Raw genomic sequence first — 14,168 nt, 5'->3', positions numbered from 1 at the left:
TTTTTGTTGTTGTTGTTAACTTAACTTTGAACCTTTATTTGCTAATCATCGTAACCATCACCGTTATTGTGTCATCATGAGCGTTCAATTTGAAATTGTTGCTAATATTTACAGTTCTTCCTTCGTCGCTTGTTTCGCCGCCACACGGTAATGCGTTCTCCTACCGAGTGCGATGGATGGAAACGACGTTCCGAGACCGTTCCGACCCGAAAAACCTGAACCCAGTCTGTCGTTGATGGTCTTGCGGGTGGTGTGTCTTTCGACATAATTACACGCTATTTAGGTTAGAAAACCGACTAGATACAGAGAAAGAAAGAGAGAGATGAAGAGAGGGAGGATATTGTAACGAGAAATTGTGGTCCGAGTCCGCATGCACCCGCCGTTGTCACCGCCTTCGTCGCCTTGGTCACTATTTGGTGGTGTGCCGGGCCCACTGAGTGCGCTGGACCTGGCTCATGATCTGGCTGCGGTTTGGCACCTTCTCGCTGGTGCTGCGCGTGATGAAGCTCGGGGTCGCCGGCAGCTTCCTCGTGACGGTGGTGCCGCTCTCGTCCGTCACCTTGAGCGTGACCAGACTGGGAATGGATGTCTTGCTGCGCGTGCTGTCCTTCAGGATCGAAACGTTCCGGGCGCTGCCCTCCCGGCTGGCCGTGCCGCTCGTGCCCGAGCTGCCACTCGCACCGCCGCTGGTCGGCAGCTCGGAGAAGGAGGCCGACTTCCGGCTGGGTCCGACCGCCGGAATGTCTAACTGTTGCTGGTGCTGCTGTTGGTGGTGCTGCTGCTGCTGTGTCGACTGACTCGACGTCTGCTGCTCGTTGGGATTAATCGGTACCACCACCTTCACCTTGCCGTCCGGATCGATTGTGGTGAGTGTGCCGACCTGCGACAGTGGCTTGATGAACGGGCTCGTCCCATCGTCGTCCGTGCGGAGCGATTCCATGCCCTTCTCGAGGCTGCGCGCTAACCGGAGCTCGTCGAACAGCGTGGACGTGGAAGACGCATAGGACGGGCGGTTCGAGCGTTGGCCAGTGTCGGTCAGGAAGCCTGCCCCACCACCGATAAGCCGGCTCGAGCCGGAAGACGTTGCCGTCGGTGAGTTTTTGCTCGAACTGTCAGCGGACGGTGGTTTGCTGGTGGAGCCACCGGCCAACCCGGCCCCGAAGCCGGCCGCGCTCGGGTTTGTGAACATGAAGTTTGGCACGCCTGCGGCTACTCCGCCCGCCGTCACACCCTGCGGCTGCGTCGGGGCGATGCTGGTCGGAATGGCACCGGGATAGAACGCGCCGGGGAAAGTGCCACCGGACAGTTGGGTTAGCAGCGATTGGTTCAGCTTGTACAGCTCCTGCTGGGCGGCCAGTGGGCTGGTGGGTGCCGCGGCGGGCGCTACCAAACCGGCCAGTGACTGCAGCTTGTGCAGCTGCTGCAGGGCGGGCGTAAAGTTTAGCCCGGCTGCCCCGAGATTGAGCAGTTCGGTCAACTGTTGCTGCTGTTGCTGCTGCTGCTGCTGTTGCTGCTGTTGCTGCTGTTGTTGCTGTTGCTGCTGTTGCAGGAAGGAAAACTAAAAAGAAGGGAGAAAAGTGTTAGTATGAACGTGGGAGAGCCAGAGATGGGCAAAGCGCAGCGGTCACGTTTTTGCACGTGCGCAACGAAAAGTGCATGAAACTTACCTCGGACAGCTTCCGGCTCAAAGGGCACGCACGGACGGCTTTGGAATCGTGTTAGGCTTGCAGGCTATTTAATCAGCATCGATCAAGTTATGGACACACATACACACACAAACACAGACAAAAACACACAGTAAACCTAAACACAAGCAGCAGCAAGCACGGTTCGTTCGGTTAGTCGCTCGCTTGCTGCGAGATTGCATAACTTTGGGCGCTTTTTGACTCGTTTCGTTTGCGCCTTCGGGCGACAAGCGTGGGGCGATGCGGGGATGATTGCGATTTGGGAGCAGTGAGGGTGGGAAATTGGACTGGTAGGAAAATATATAGCTTAACCGGACCGGCGAGAAGGGGACTAGGGATTAATGCTTCCGATTGGTATTTGTTTTCCTCCCTTGTTTCTTTCTCGCTTTTCTGCTTTTCCGCCTCTCGAGCGGCTGCTTTTGAGCGAGATGAATCGCCTCGCGTGACTCAATCACTCACACCCAGAGGGTGTTGGGAAGGAAAAAATTACTGCACAAACAAAAACAGACAAACAAGCGCCTGCGGCATCATAACGACGGGAAAGGAAGGAGGTCATAAAATGTAGGGGTGTTGGTAAATTAGAAGACAACAACGTAAACACACAAACACACACACGAAAAGGCGCAAAAAGGGCGATCCTGCGAACACACAGTGAAACTTCCCATCCTCCCCACACCCGTTCATCACCCTCAAGGGGGGGGAGGGGGGAGGAAAGCTCGCTCACTCGTTCTTACCTGAGGTGCGATACCGATGGCGGTTGCGGACAGTCCCGGTCGGTCCGGTTCGTGATAGCCACCGAGGGATGCAATGTGCTCTAATAGCTCACGATTTTGCTGCAGCAGCTGCTGGATACGTGCCTGCAGAGGGCGAAGAAAGAACACGAAGAAGAAGAAGAAGATTAAGTAGAAGCAAACCCAGAGCCGTTACAAGGGATGATGATGGGCGCGCTGCAATCAAGACAGAGAGTGAGAGGCTGGGCGGCAAATTATTGTAATTTGCTGCAAAACCCCCTCCTCTCCCCAGTATCACGGTCCCTCTCCTCTTACCTGGGCTTCCATGCGGGCATTCGTTTCCGAGATTAGCTGCTCACGGACGAGCATCAGCTGGGCCAGCACTTGGCGCGTTTGCTGCTGCTGCTGGTCGAGCTGGTCCCGCAGGTTCGTCATTTCGCGCGATGCCGACAGTGGGGAAGATTTGGCCAACGATGATGATCCCACTTCGGGCGGTTCCTTTTCCTGTGCACGAGAGCGAGAGAGAGAGATAGAGAGATAGTGGATAAATGCGGTGTGCATTAGTTTTATCGCGCCAAGGGAATCCTGCAGTAGTATCTAGTCCTACACAAAGACGACGTGACGGGCGTCGTGGAACGTGTCCCAACGCGTGGAACAACCAACCACCAGCTACTGGGAGCCGTTCGGATCGTTGTTGTGTGGCTATGAAAGGTTAAATGACGAGCAGCAGTTCCGGCACTGATTTCGCATTAGCCTGCTAACAGGTTGGCTTGGTAAGACGCGGCATCTGCCTTTGGAGTGGTTTGGCTGCCGCGTTTGCGAGAAACCAATAATCTAATCAAAGATTCGATTTAAATTGAGCGTCGTCAATGGTGTTCTTCTATTGGGGAGGGCACACGTGCGTTTGTACAGCGTTGCCAGGAAATGGTGCGTTTCCAAGACGAGAGTGCCACTTGGGTCGGGACGGTTGACTAGATGCAGGGTTACTAATGGCGGACCGGGAAACCGAGAACGCACGACGAAGACGGCAACAACCACTGGAGTGTCAAATTGACTTTTGATGATTTTGATGTCGTTTGGTGGGGGAAGGTGTGTATAATCATATAATCCACAAACGAAAATACCCTCTTAGACATATAATGCGCCTTTTAAAAGACCATTTGAAGCTTCTCAGCATGACGACAGGTTGATCGTAAACATATCGCAAGCGTCAATACACATTGTTGGCCCTTGCCAAGTAAATGTAGTGTTTAACACCGCACATTAACGTCATACATCATACGGATGGGGATAAAAGCGTGCGAGAGAATTAAACATCTCGCAAACAAAAGTAACAAACAACCCTGCACGGTTGGGGAGAGCAGCAGGAGAAGCTGGGAGATGCTGGGAAGATCAGAACCTTTTCTGGTTTGTTGGAGCAGGTGGTGTGGAGAGCGGAGGATGGTTTGGAAAATTCGTTTATATTTCCCCGTTGCACATCATCGATCCCCCCGAAGTGTCCTTTTGTTCCAAAAGTTCTGCTCGAAAACATCACCCTCTTCAACTCCACAGCCGCAAAGTCCTCTGCTCCCTTCCTTCTCCCCCCCCCTCTATCCACCACCTACCACTGCCACGCCTCCTCACTTTTGTGAAAAAGGTTTTATTTATGGCACTCGCAAAACCGTCTCCATGTCGCCCTGCCGCCGCCCGTCTTCTCCCCCCCCACAGGCCGCATTCGCATTGCTTGCCTGCCGTTCCACATTCTTGACGCTTGTTTAAGATTAAATACAAGGTGCCATCACTTTACTGCTGCTCATGGTTAGGGGGGGGGGGGGTTCGAGAGGACAGAGGCACCTCCCCCCGGCTCGCCATCTCTGTAGCATCGTTCGCCCTCAGCCGCGCAATCTCCAAATATTATCGCGTGTCCTCGCACAGCGGAGTGGGAGCTGTACGCTCCCATAAGCAATTAAAATTCTCCCTACACCCCCTCCACCCTGGTTCGCTATCTCCCATACCACCACCCCCCCCCTCCCCCTCACCATGCCACTGGAGCAGGGCGGAAAGTTACCCATGGTCGGTCCCCCATTTCTATGGAACCGTAAAAGGCGTCCTTTCTAAGCTAAATTTTATTATGGGACACCCAGGAGAGGGAGAGAAAAAAAAAACATGGGAAGGAAACACCGAACACTCCAAACTTTTGTCGTGCCAAACTGTCAACGAGCAAGAGGAGGGGTGGGGGGGAGGGAAGGGCAGAGTGTGAGCGGGTCCCTGGCTGGCTGGCTGGTGGTGGCGCGCATTAGCAGTGGGAAATCTAATTATCTTCCGTCGAGCGGGCAAATGTAAATACATAAGCATATCGTGCATAAGTGTATCCGCTTTTGAGGCCGGAGAACGTAGGGCAGCAGTCTGGAGGGAGAACTGCAGGAGGAGGAGGATGCTGCGGCTGGGTTTGGTACTCCCGTCACCGGTTCTGGTACGTTTACGGAAGGAAATTCCTTTTCATTTTTCCTCTCAATGGGACTCGGGGGCAGCGAATGAACGGACCAGACGGAGTGTTTGTATATGCTTGTGAGGGTGTGTTGGTGTGTGTGTGTGAGCGCAAGTGTGAAGTGGAGTGCAAAATTATATTTTGTGAAAATGTCTATTCTTTTCACTGCTGAGTGACGAAGCGGCGGCGGCAGAAAGTTCTTCCAGCGGCTTAGGAAAAAAAAACATTCAACACTCCTCCGCCCTTGGTGAGCGGACGGCTCCAAGGGGCACGGAGGGGAGGAGAAGGGGAAAGACTTTTGCCGGACGATGGTCGTGGCGTCCCCGTGCAAACAAAACCGCCGTCAGCCATCATCGCGCGGTGTGTGCATCATCGGTGCGTGAAATTGTATTACGGGCAATTTTCAACCAAAAACCAAAACGCAGCAGGCGGCGGTGAGTGAATCGATGTTTTGTTTTGTTCTGTTTTTGTGTGTGTGTTTGTGTGTTAGCTTTTTTTCAGCGATTGGTTTTTCTTAATCTGCTAACCATCGAAAACCAGGGAAGCGGGAAGGGGCGGCGGTGAAGCAGCAAACAAATCGATCCGATCGGCGGAAGTGATGAACCCACGCCAGTCCCAAACGGCCAGCTTCCGTTCGGAGACCACCCGGGAGAACGATGCTGGGCAGATGGTGCGATTCCCAGGAGGCAGGAGGCAAGAGGCAGGTTCGCTTTCATCAATCACGCGTTTTCGGTGAAACGATTAATGATGTTTGCATTCCATTTCAATCAGTGAAATATAGAACACGGTCTGTGTAAACTTGGCAAGGGGGGGGGGGTCGAATTGGCTTTAATTAAGCTTTTGCTTGGGGGCACAAAAAATGATAGAAATGGACCCACACCTTCACAATATGGTTTAATGTATTTAAAGGGCTCCTCGTGAAGTTTCAGCAAACCATTGAGCGCACAATTTCATTACCGGATAAGCTAAATGAAGCGGAAAGCGGTAGATTTAATCCGGTTGGAAGTTCAATCCGGGGTAGAGAAGAAACGGGGTAAAACTTTGCATGACGATGGTGGTCCCTCTAATAGCTTCCCACACAAAAAGGTGATGAAAGTGAAAAATGGATCAGAACAATCCAATAAAACGATGGCAAAAATCCCTACGACGACCAACACCTCTAAACAGGAAACACAGACAAAGAAGGGGAGAACGAGCGGGGGTCGTTAAATATTGAAATCACTCGGTCCCGGTGTGACACGTTTTTCAATTACAAACGATCCACACCGCCCGTCCGTCCGTCCACTTTCGTGGCCCGGTTGTGCCGGAAAGTTCCACCAACCCAAAACAAAGTCCTGTGGGGGAAAAAGTCCAGCTTTCTCTGCTTACCTGTGCTGTGGACGATCGCTGCAGACTGGTGCTGCTGGTGGCGGCCGGTGACGATGGTGAGGCCGGGGCCTGCAGCAGGGCCAGCTCCAGATGGTCCGGACGGGTCAAACGGGGCGAATCGCTGTGGTGTGCCGCTATCGCCGGATCTGAAATTAATCGATAATTTATTAGACCGAGAACCATCATTTCCTTCTCGCCGTAACGCTATTATGGAAATCCTTCACATTTCCGGGACAGAGAGAAAGAGAGAGAGTGGGAGGGAGGAGGGCTTGTAGTTGATTGCATTCCTGAAGAAGGCGGTGGTGGTGGGTTTGAGAGGGAGCCAATTCCAGACATTGCACTTTAGGGGAAGCAACATTCCTCGCTCCCGGGGCTCCAGGTGGGAAACGGGTGGAATCAAAGCAAGAATTCGCTTTGCCGATTAGATTTGGAGCAAGCAGCCAATCGCTTTGAACTGTGTCTGTGGTAGCTTGGAGCGCCGGTCAACGTTTTCAGGGTCGGGCGGGCGAGGTTTGCTTGCTAGCCCGATCCCGATGACTCGTGCAATGACGTCGTTGATGGAGGCCAGCTCGGGTCTTCTAGAACCGAGGCGGGTGCATCGTTTAAACGGTGTTGGAGCAAACGAGGTACGGGGTTAGAATAGTCCGCGTCTCTCGCGTCTTCGTTTGACTGTGTTGCAGCGCAGAAGGCGACGAGTTGGACGAAGGTACGCGAGAGACAGAGACAACAAGAAACGAACGCTATATTTAGACCAACAACATCAATCCACCGACAACATCATCGTTCGTTCTACGGTTTGCCCCCTCCTCCATGTTGGACCCCCCACCGCCAACCAGCGCCACGATCGAATCCCTTTTCGGGGGTTGGGGTGTAGTGCGCGCGGCCCCTAAGCCCTGCTGGGAGGATAGATTACAGTGTCGAACGAGTTTGGACAGCTGGTAGCCCCTGGTAGCGCTGACCATGTCCACCCAATTGGATGTCCCAATCGGTGGAGAGGTTCGAGGCGGAAGAGTCAAGATCGTCCTCACCGCAAACGTCACCGCTGTCTGTCATGGTCACAAACCAGTTGGAATAGGGCGGGATTAGCACGGTCGGGGGGGAAATACAGAACGTCCAAGCGGTCCTAATCCCGGCAGGTGGCCAACGAGGAGGAGGATGCAGTGTGGCATGGACAGGTGACATCCCTCTCTTTCTGATGCCCGTACCAACGATTGGACATGAGCACGGCACTGTGTGCAACAATTTCGCTGACAGCCGATTGATCAAAGATGTGCAAAAGAATGGCCAGGCACCGCCATCGGGCCCTTCCTAGCACAAAAAAAGAAACCCTCGGGTACACCGCAAATCCGGCACCGGCACGGCAAAGCGAATGAAAAATCTTCCCTTCGACAGCACGACATCGCAACGCTGCTGGCCAGCAAATTTGTGTTTTGTCTAGTGCAATCGGTGGCATTTACTAAAAGCATGTGTGGCATCATATGAACAGGCCCGCTGTACAATACCCGAGCGGCCTATCATATCGCAAGTACAAATATTGAATGTTCGTCGATTTAAAAAGAAAAGAGTAAAGATCACCATCGCTTTGTCTCGTCCATTCGCACATTAATCGTACCCTTCCTTCTTCTTCGCCAGTTGCCAACCGTATTACCCGGTCTGTTTTGACGTTCCTCCCTTGATTTTCCTCACGCAGCAGAAGGGGAAGCTGCTGATGGAAAATTAGATTTTTCTCTCTTCCTCCCTTTTGCTCTCTCGCACTTCCTGGTTGCGTTTCCATGCTCCATGCTGTCTGTCGTTTACCGGTAACATCAATTTAATTCCCCCCCTCACGAATGAGTCCATGTGTGTGTTTGTGTACGGAGGTACCGCGCGGCCCGGGGTAAATCTCACCGCGTGCTAAAGTCGCAAATGAAAACGTAATCATCACAGACAAAAAAAAGCATAAAACATCCCGCCGGCTTTTCACAGATCACACACACACACACACACACACAGGAGATTGAAAGCGCAGTTCCCCCGCAGTGCGCCGTGGTGGAAAATCTGCTTCCAAAAAGCCTTTCACACACGCACAGAGACACACACACACGCACACAAATCATACATTCAACACACGCTGTTGATGGGGGAGGGAGCAAAAATTGTGAAAAGATACACTAATTAAAAACAACACAGCAGAAAGCCGGTGGCCACCGCTGAAGAATGGCCAGGGCGGAGATGGACAAGGCGACGCGCGCCGGCAAGAAAAACGATTCAATTTGCTCTCAAATGACATGTTGTTTATACATTTCGGGCTTCAAAGTTGTATCCTGATCCTGCAGGGCATCGATTGATGTTGACCGACCGAAGTGGTGGTGGGGATGGATGGGTGGGTGGGTGTTGTAGGTGCGAAAGGCGAACAAACTCGCCCAGACATTGATGCGGTATAATTCATAGCAAATCAAAGTCACGTTTTCACCAAAATGAAAAACAAAGAAAACACACGCATAAAACAGTTTCAAACGGACAGGTGGGCGGAACCACACCCAGGCCACCCCATGGAAAGGGATAGGTAAATATTATCGATAAGCAAACGGAAGAAAAATATGACTCCCACTAACAGTTATCCGCTGCTTCCATCGATCACGAGGTTGATCTCGTGAATGCGCACAAGTTGAACCCCGTGGGGGGGTGGGGAGAGTTCTGGGGGGTTAAATCCCATGCACTCAATCACCACGGCGGCCACGTGGCCCTGGTTCGCATTGCGTGACGCCATGTTGACAGACTTCTTCTTCTACTTCCCTCCCTTGCATTCACTCGGCCGGGTGTCCGAGCAGAGTCCGACATGTGGCCATCATGTTTCATTTTGCGTGTCCCCGATTGAAAGCGACAGAGTTCCCCGCAGCGCGCGAGAAGGGAACACATCGTGTAGGTGTAACGGTCCTCTCCTGCCCGACGCTCTGACGTCATTGTGCACCTTGAAGTCGTCGGACCCGGGGAGCGATCGGGTGAAAATCATGCGGCGGATCGGTCCGGTGCAGAGTGAAACGCTGATGCTCCACTAGGACGCCGCAGCAACAGAAGCAGCAGTAGCAGCCAGCCGCTCTATGGAAAGGGACGACGTGTACGACCATAATCCGCGTGCAATGTGACGTTCATTTGACAGATAAAATTCGGGTGCCCTGCTCAGAGAGGGAGAGAGGGGTGAAAAGAAACCCCCCCCCCCAAACACGAGATCTTTGCACGGCAGCTAAATTGGGATCCAAGCGTGTATGCGCACCAAAAAAACGCACACACGACACGACGCACCACTGATGCTCACTTCATGGTGATGGTGATGATGATGATGCAGCAGCACACGCGATCGACGGATCGTCACATCGAAGGCGTACGGGGATTAAAAAGAAGCAAACATTCTATTAGTCTCCACATACACACCGAGGAGGGTGATTGAGTGGTTTTTGGCCGACGATGAAGACGGCTTCCCGGCACCGATGGTTTAATGGCGCAGAGGAGGGATTAAGGGAATGGCAAAGAGATCACACTCCCTCCGTGTGTCCACCGTTTAATCAATCAACCATTAACGCCTCATCGACTTTGGCGCGTCCGGTTTTGACGATTGGCAACGGGGCAAGAAAACGGCCCAAGAAGCAGAACATTGTACGCGACACACACACACACTGAGAGAGTCTCTCTTTCTCTCTTGCTGCGTGTCTTCTGCTGCGCCCTGCTCCTTCCCCTTCCCCCTCATCAAATCACACGCTTCAGTGGATGGCGTGGTACGGAACGTTTGATTTTTCACACAATTTTCGTTCATCACCACCATTCCTCTCCCTGCTCACCGATTTTCATTTCCGCTTGTACGTGTGCCACGCAGCGAAAACACACACACTCGCGCGCGCACGCTCACGCCTGGAATCAAGCCGAATTAGAGTGAGACGGAAAGTGGAACAACCTTTCGACCGACGGCGTGAGCTTCGGAAGAAGTGATTTATTTGGCCAGCGTAACCGATCGAAACCGGCAATTAATCACCAGCGTAAACAATAATAAGTCGTGTGGGGGGGGGGGGAGAGGGTAGGAGGTGGGGGTGGGTGGGGTTTTGTGAATTTTATTTTGATATTGTAAATCAGATCATTTCGGGGACCAAACTCTAGTAATCGATCGAGCAGGGGGGAAGGTGCGAGAATTGGCTCACTGTTCCGGCCAGTCGCACATCTGGTTAGAAAGCGACGAGTCTGGTAAAGCAGCTGGTAGGGAGGGAATGGGTGGCGGAGGTGGTTGTCGGGGGGCAGAGTCGAAGATCGTAAGAAAATAAACACAATCTGTTTCGCTCTCGAGCTCCGGAGCGCAAAGCCGCTAGTCCAGCAGGCCAGTTTTCTTTTATTTTCGATGGCTTTTCCGGCAACCACACAAACCCCGGCCACTGGACTGGTAGACGGAGCTTCCTCCATCCCAACACAACGCGAAGAGCCGTTGAAAAACAGAGCGAATGAGCGATAGTGTATGGCGCTTGCCTTGGCTTGGCTTAATGGTAAGATATTACTGCTGGCGCAAGGTTTTTTTTTCGTCCATTTCGTTGTTGTTTTGTCCATAACATTACTTCTACTGCTGCTGCTGTTGCTGCTGCTGCTATTGCTACTACCATGTACTACTTCTTCTACTGATGCTGCTAGCCGAACACACACACAGATAGACACGTTGTACGTGACGGTTTATTTATTCAACAAACAACGAGGTAGGAAACGAGACTCTCGTTTCAATCACACCCTGAAAGAAGCCATTTCCGTCCCTACAACTACACGCACACACACACACACACACACACACACACACACACACACACACACACACACACACACACACACACACACACACACACACACACACACACACACACACACACACACACACACACACACACACACACACACACACACACACACACACACACACACACACACACACACACACACACACACACACACACACACACACACACACACACACACACACACACACACACACACACACACACACACACACACACCCTTCGATCTCGTTGCCCTAGTCCGCTGTCCATGTCCCGAGAGAAATAAGATCTGCCATTGTACGTCAGCAGTGAGGGACTTCCTTTTGGTGGCAGAACGGCTCAGGCCCGCGCGCGCGTACCACGTATCGTGTTCTGGTTCAGTGGAGCAAGGATTCTTTTACTCTCTCCCCCCACTGTGCCAAGAAGCCCCATCTTCACCCAGCCTTGCGAAGGATTCCTTGCTCGGTGCGATAATTCGCTCACGCTCACATGCCACGTCCACGTGCCCCGGCGTGACGATGCGAGAATATTTTAAAAGCAAATGAAACCATTGGTCCTGGCCGTCGTCGGATTCGCTTTTGTGTGCCGCTCGAAGGACAGGTGTGCAGACAAACACGCAGCACAGCCTGGGCAACATAATTACGTGAGTTTTGTGCGAGAGTTTCCGCCGTGTACTGTGGCGCGAGTTTGTCAGAAGTGTAAATTTCCCAACTTGCTCGTTCGCCCCCCGTTCGCCCCAACCCAACATCAATTGAGAAACGCACGTAAAGCAATCGCGTAAGACTGGTGGGCTTCTGCCGGTCCTGTTCACCATTGCACCGGCATCGTCTTACATCGCGTTACCTTCCGCTCCGGATATTGAGATGCGTCTTGCAAAGAAAAAGGAAATAAAAACCGGAGCGCGTGGGAAGTTCACTTGGAATCCTCAAGACTACCTAAAAACCACATCCTTCTCATATCCGAGCCTTTGCGGAGAAGGCACAGAAACACATTTACCGTGCGTGCGTGCGTTCGTTCGTTTGTTTGTTGTGTAGGCAAGTTGGCAACAAGAAGAGAGAGAGAGGGAAAAAAGAAGTATATTCACTCAGGTTCTTTTCTGTTCTGTCAGCGCAAACTAAGCGCAAACTGGCTAACGAACGCAAACACACAGTAAATAAAGTAAAGTGAAACCACCGCGTTCGCAATCAAAACAGAACTAAGCGGCATCCGGCTCTCCGGTGGGTCCCACACCACATCATCCCACAAACGTTCCGGTGTGTGTGTGTGTGTAAAAAATGGGGAAACAAACGCAAAGAAGGTGACACAAACACGTAGCAAAACAAAAGGTGGCCAGGAAAGGATAAAAAAGGCAACGGTCGCGCGCGGGATAAAGTTTAATTTGAAGCGATGACTTGTCGAGATTTATTTTCCCGATGTTTGATACTGATGGAACGGGAGAACGAGATGGGTGGGGATGACGTGGAAAACAAAATCCATCCCCCCACCTTATAAACCCTCCGAGGAGAGAGAGAAATGAAATGGGAATGAAAGTTTCGCCTTCGCGCGTCTGTGCCAAAGCGAAGACGACCGGACGCGTTAAATGAACCGTGAAGTGAGGACGCGAAATTGGACGGTGAGTGAGATAAGCAGTTCCACAAGCTTTCCTAAGCGCCAACCTTCCCTGCGTGACGGTGTAACAGAATGTGACGAAACAACACAAACACAAATCTCTACGGTTCCAAGACTTCTCTCGCCGCTTTTGGGCAATAACTGAGTGAGTGGAGTGGTAAAGATACTTTACTTTCTTTATGCGAATATGATGCTTATGGGCTGTAACGAGGGAAAGCGAAAGTAGAAAACCTACTCCGACGAATTCTGGGACGAAAGAATGGCACAAAACGAATGATTGTGCCGCTTCCCGGCTACAGCAAACGGCAGCACCCAGAGACTCTTTGTGACAGGCCGCTTTTATGCAAACACTGCCGAGCTGCCATGAGTCCACGGAGGACTAAATTATGTCGCGTAATATTGTGAAAGAATTCTAATCAATTCACTGCAGACACGAGCGACCGCGTCGGTGGCCTTTTTCGCTACTCTGTTTTGATGAAATCATTTGAAGTGTCAGCCATCCGCGCGGGGTTTTGTTCTTTGATGATGATGGCTCGCTAGAGTCTGTTCCGGGTGAACGGTAACCGAACGGAGCGTTAAAACCATTGCCCTTATTCCCGTCCCCAGCCGGGTAGGTACATTAGGAATCCGTTTCGAAAGCAGTAAAAACAGACCGTTGCCGTTTCTTTGCTCGGTACCTTCGGTACGGTTTCTTTCGCACAGCTGACAAATGCGAATGCGAAGTAACATCAAGAATTCCCCGACGACCCACCGTGTCCAGAATGGTTTCGCAGCAGTCTTCTTCGGGATGCGATCAAACCCATTCTGAGCCGCTGAGGGGGGGAGTTTGTGTGCAAGAGGGTGTGCAAATTTAATTAAAGCTCCAAGTCGACACTACCACCGGCTAAGGATAACGATTTGGTTGGATCGGTTTGGAACGGTCCCCAGCGGTGGCGGCGTTGGTGTGGAGTTGGAGTTCTACCGCTTTCGATTAGTATAATCGTGCCTGTGCTGTGCTGTGCGGCTGGCGGAAATATGCTAACCGACGCCATTATGAAGCGCTTCGGGGCTCAAACAAAATTGAAATGAATCTGTATCATCGCTATCGCGTACCGACACATTCCGTACGTGCCCAAAAAGAGAAATTTTCAGCGAATCGAGCCCGAGCTCGAGCCCGAGGACCGACTTCAATGGTTTGGCCGGATATTGGCACAATCTGGTTTCGACTTTCCCGAATAATGGTAGATAAATATTGAATTTGGGTTCTGGCAATATCCAATTTTTGATATCTTCCAGGAACGTTTTCGGAGGGAAATCATTTACCCATTCTCTGAGGGCGGAGCGCTTTCAACAGAATTCCTTACCTTTTTTGATTTCGTCGTCTTCGCTGATACGATCCGAGCACCGATCCTGTTCCGAGACATCGCACAGCTCCGAGTGATCGTCGCCGAGGTTGTCTCCGCTGTCCTGTATGGTCAGCTTGTGGCACACTTCGAATGCTTGGCCAACGGTTCGAACAATCCGCATGGCTTGTGACTGTGGAGAT

At 51.9% G+C, this 14,168-nt stretch overlaps 1 protein-coding gene across 2 annotated transcripts in view; it reads right to left on the bottom strand.

Moving 5' to 3' along the window:
- Positions 1-6: 6 nt before the first annotated feature.
- The window catches only part of LOC120906657 (AF4/FMR2 family member lilli), a 31,114-nt gene continuing 16,952 nt past the window's right edge, over positions 7-14,168 (bottom strand). For both annotated transcript variants that reach the window (XM_040318497.1, XM_040318504.1), the window contains 5 exons: positions 13,987-14,158; positions 6,252-6,397; positions 2,732-2,920; positions 2,420-2,542; positions 7-1,558 (listed from right to left, as the gene is read on the bottom strand). In XM_040318497.1, the coding sequence (XP_040174431.1) occupies positions 410-1,558; positions 2,420-2,542; positions 2,732-2,920; positions 6,252-6,397; positions 13,987-14,158 (1,779 nt within the window). In that variant the 3' untranslated portion in view covers positions 7-409. The remainder of the gene's footprint in view (positions 1,559-2,419; positions 2,543-2,731; positions 2,921-6,251; positions 6,398-13,986; positions 14,159-14,168) is intronic.

Source organism: Anopheles arabiensis, chromosome 2 (genome assembly GCF_016920715.1).
Source record: "Anopheles arabiensis isolate DONGOLA chromosome 2, AaraD3, whole genome shotgun sequence".
Lineage (NCBI taxonomy): Eukaryota > Metazoa > Arthropoda > Insecta > Diptera > Culicidae > Anopheles > Anopheles arabiensis.
This window is presented reverse-complemented; position numbering and strand designations above follow the sequence as displayed.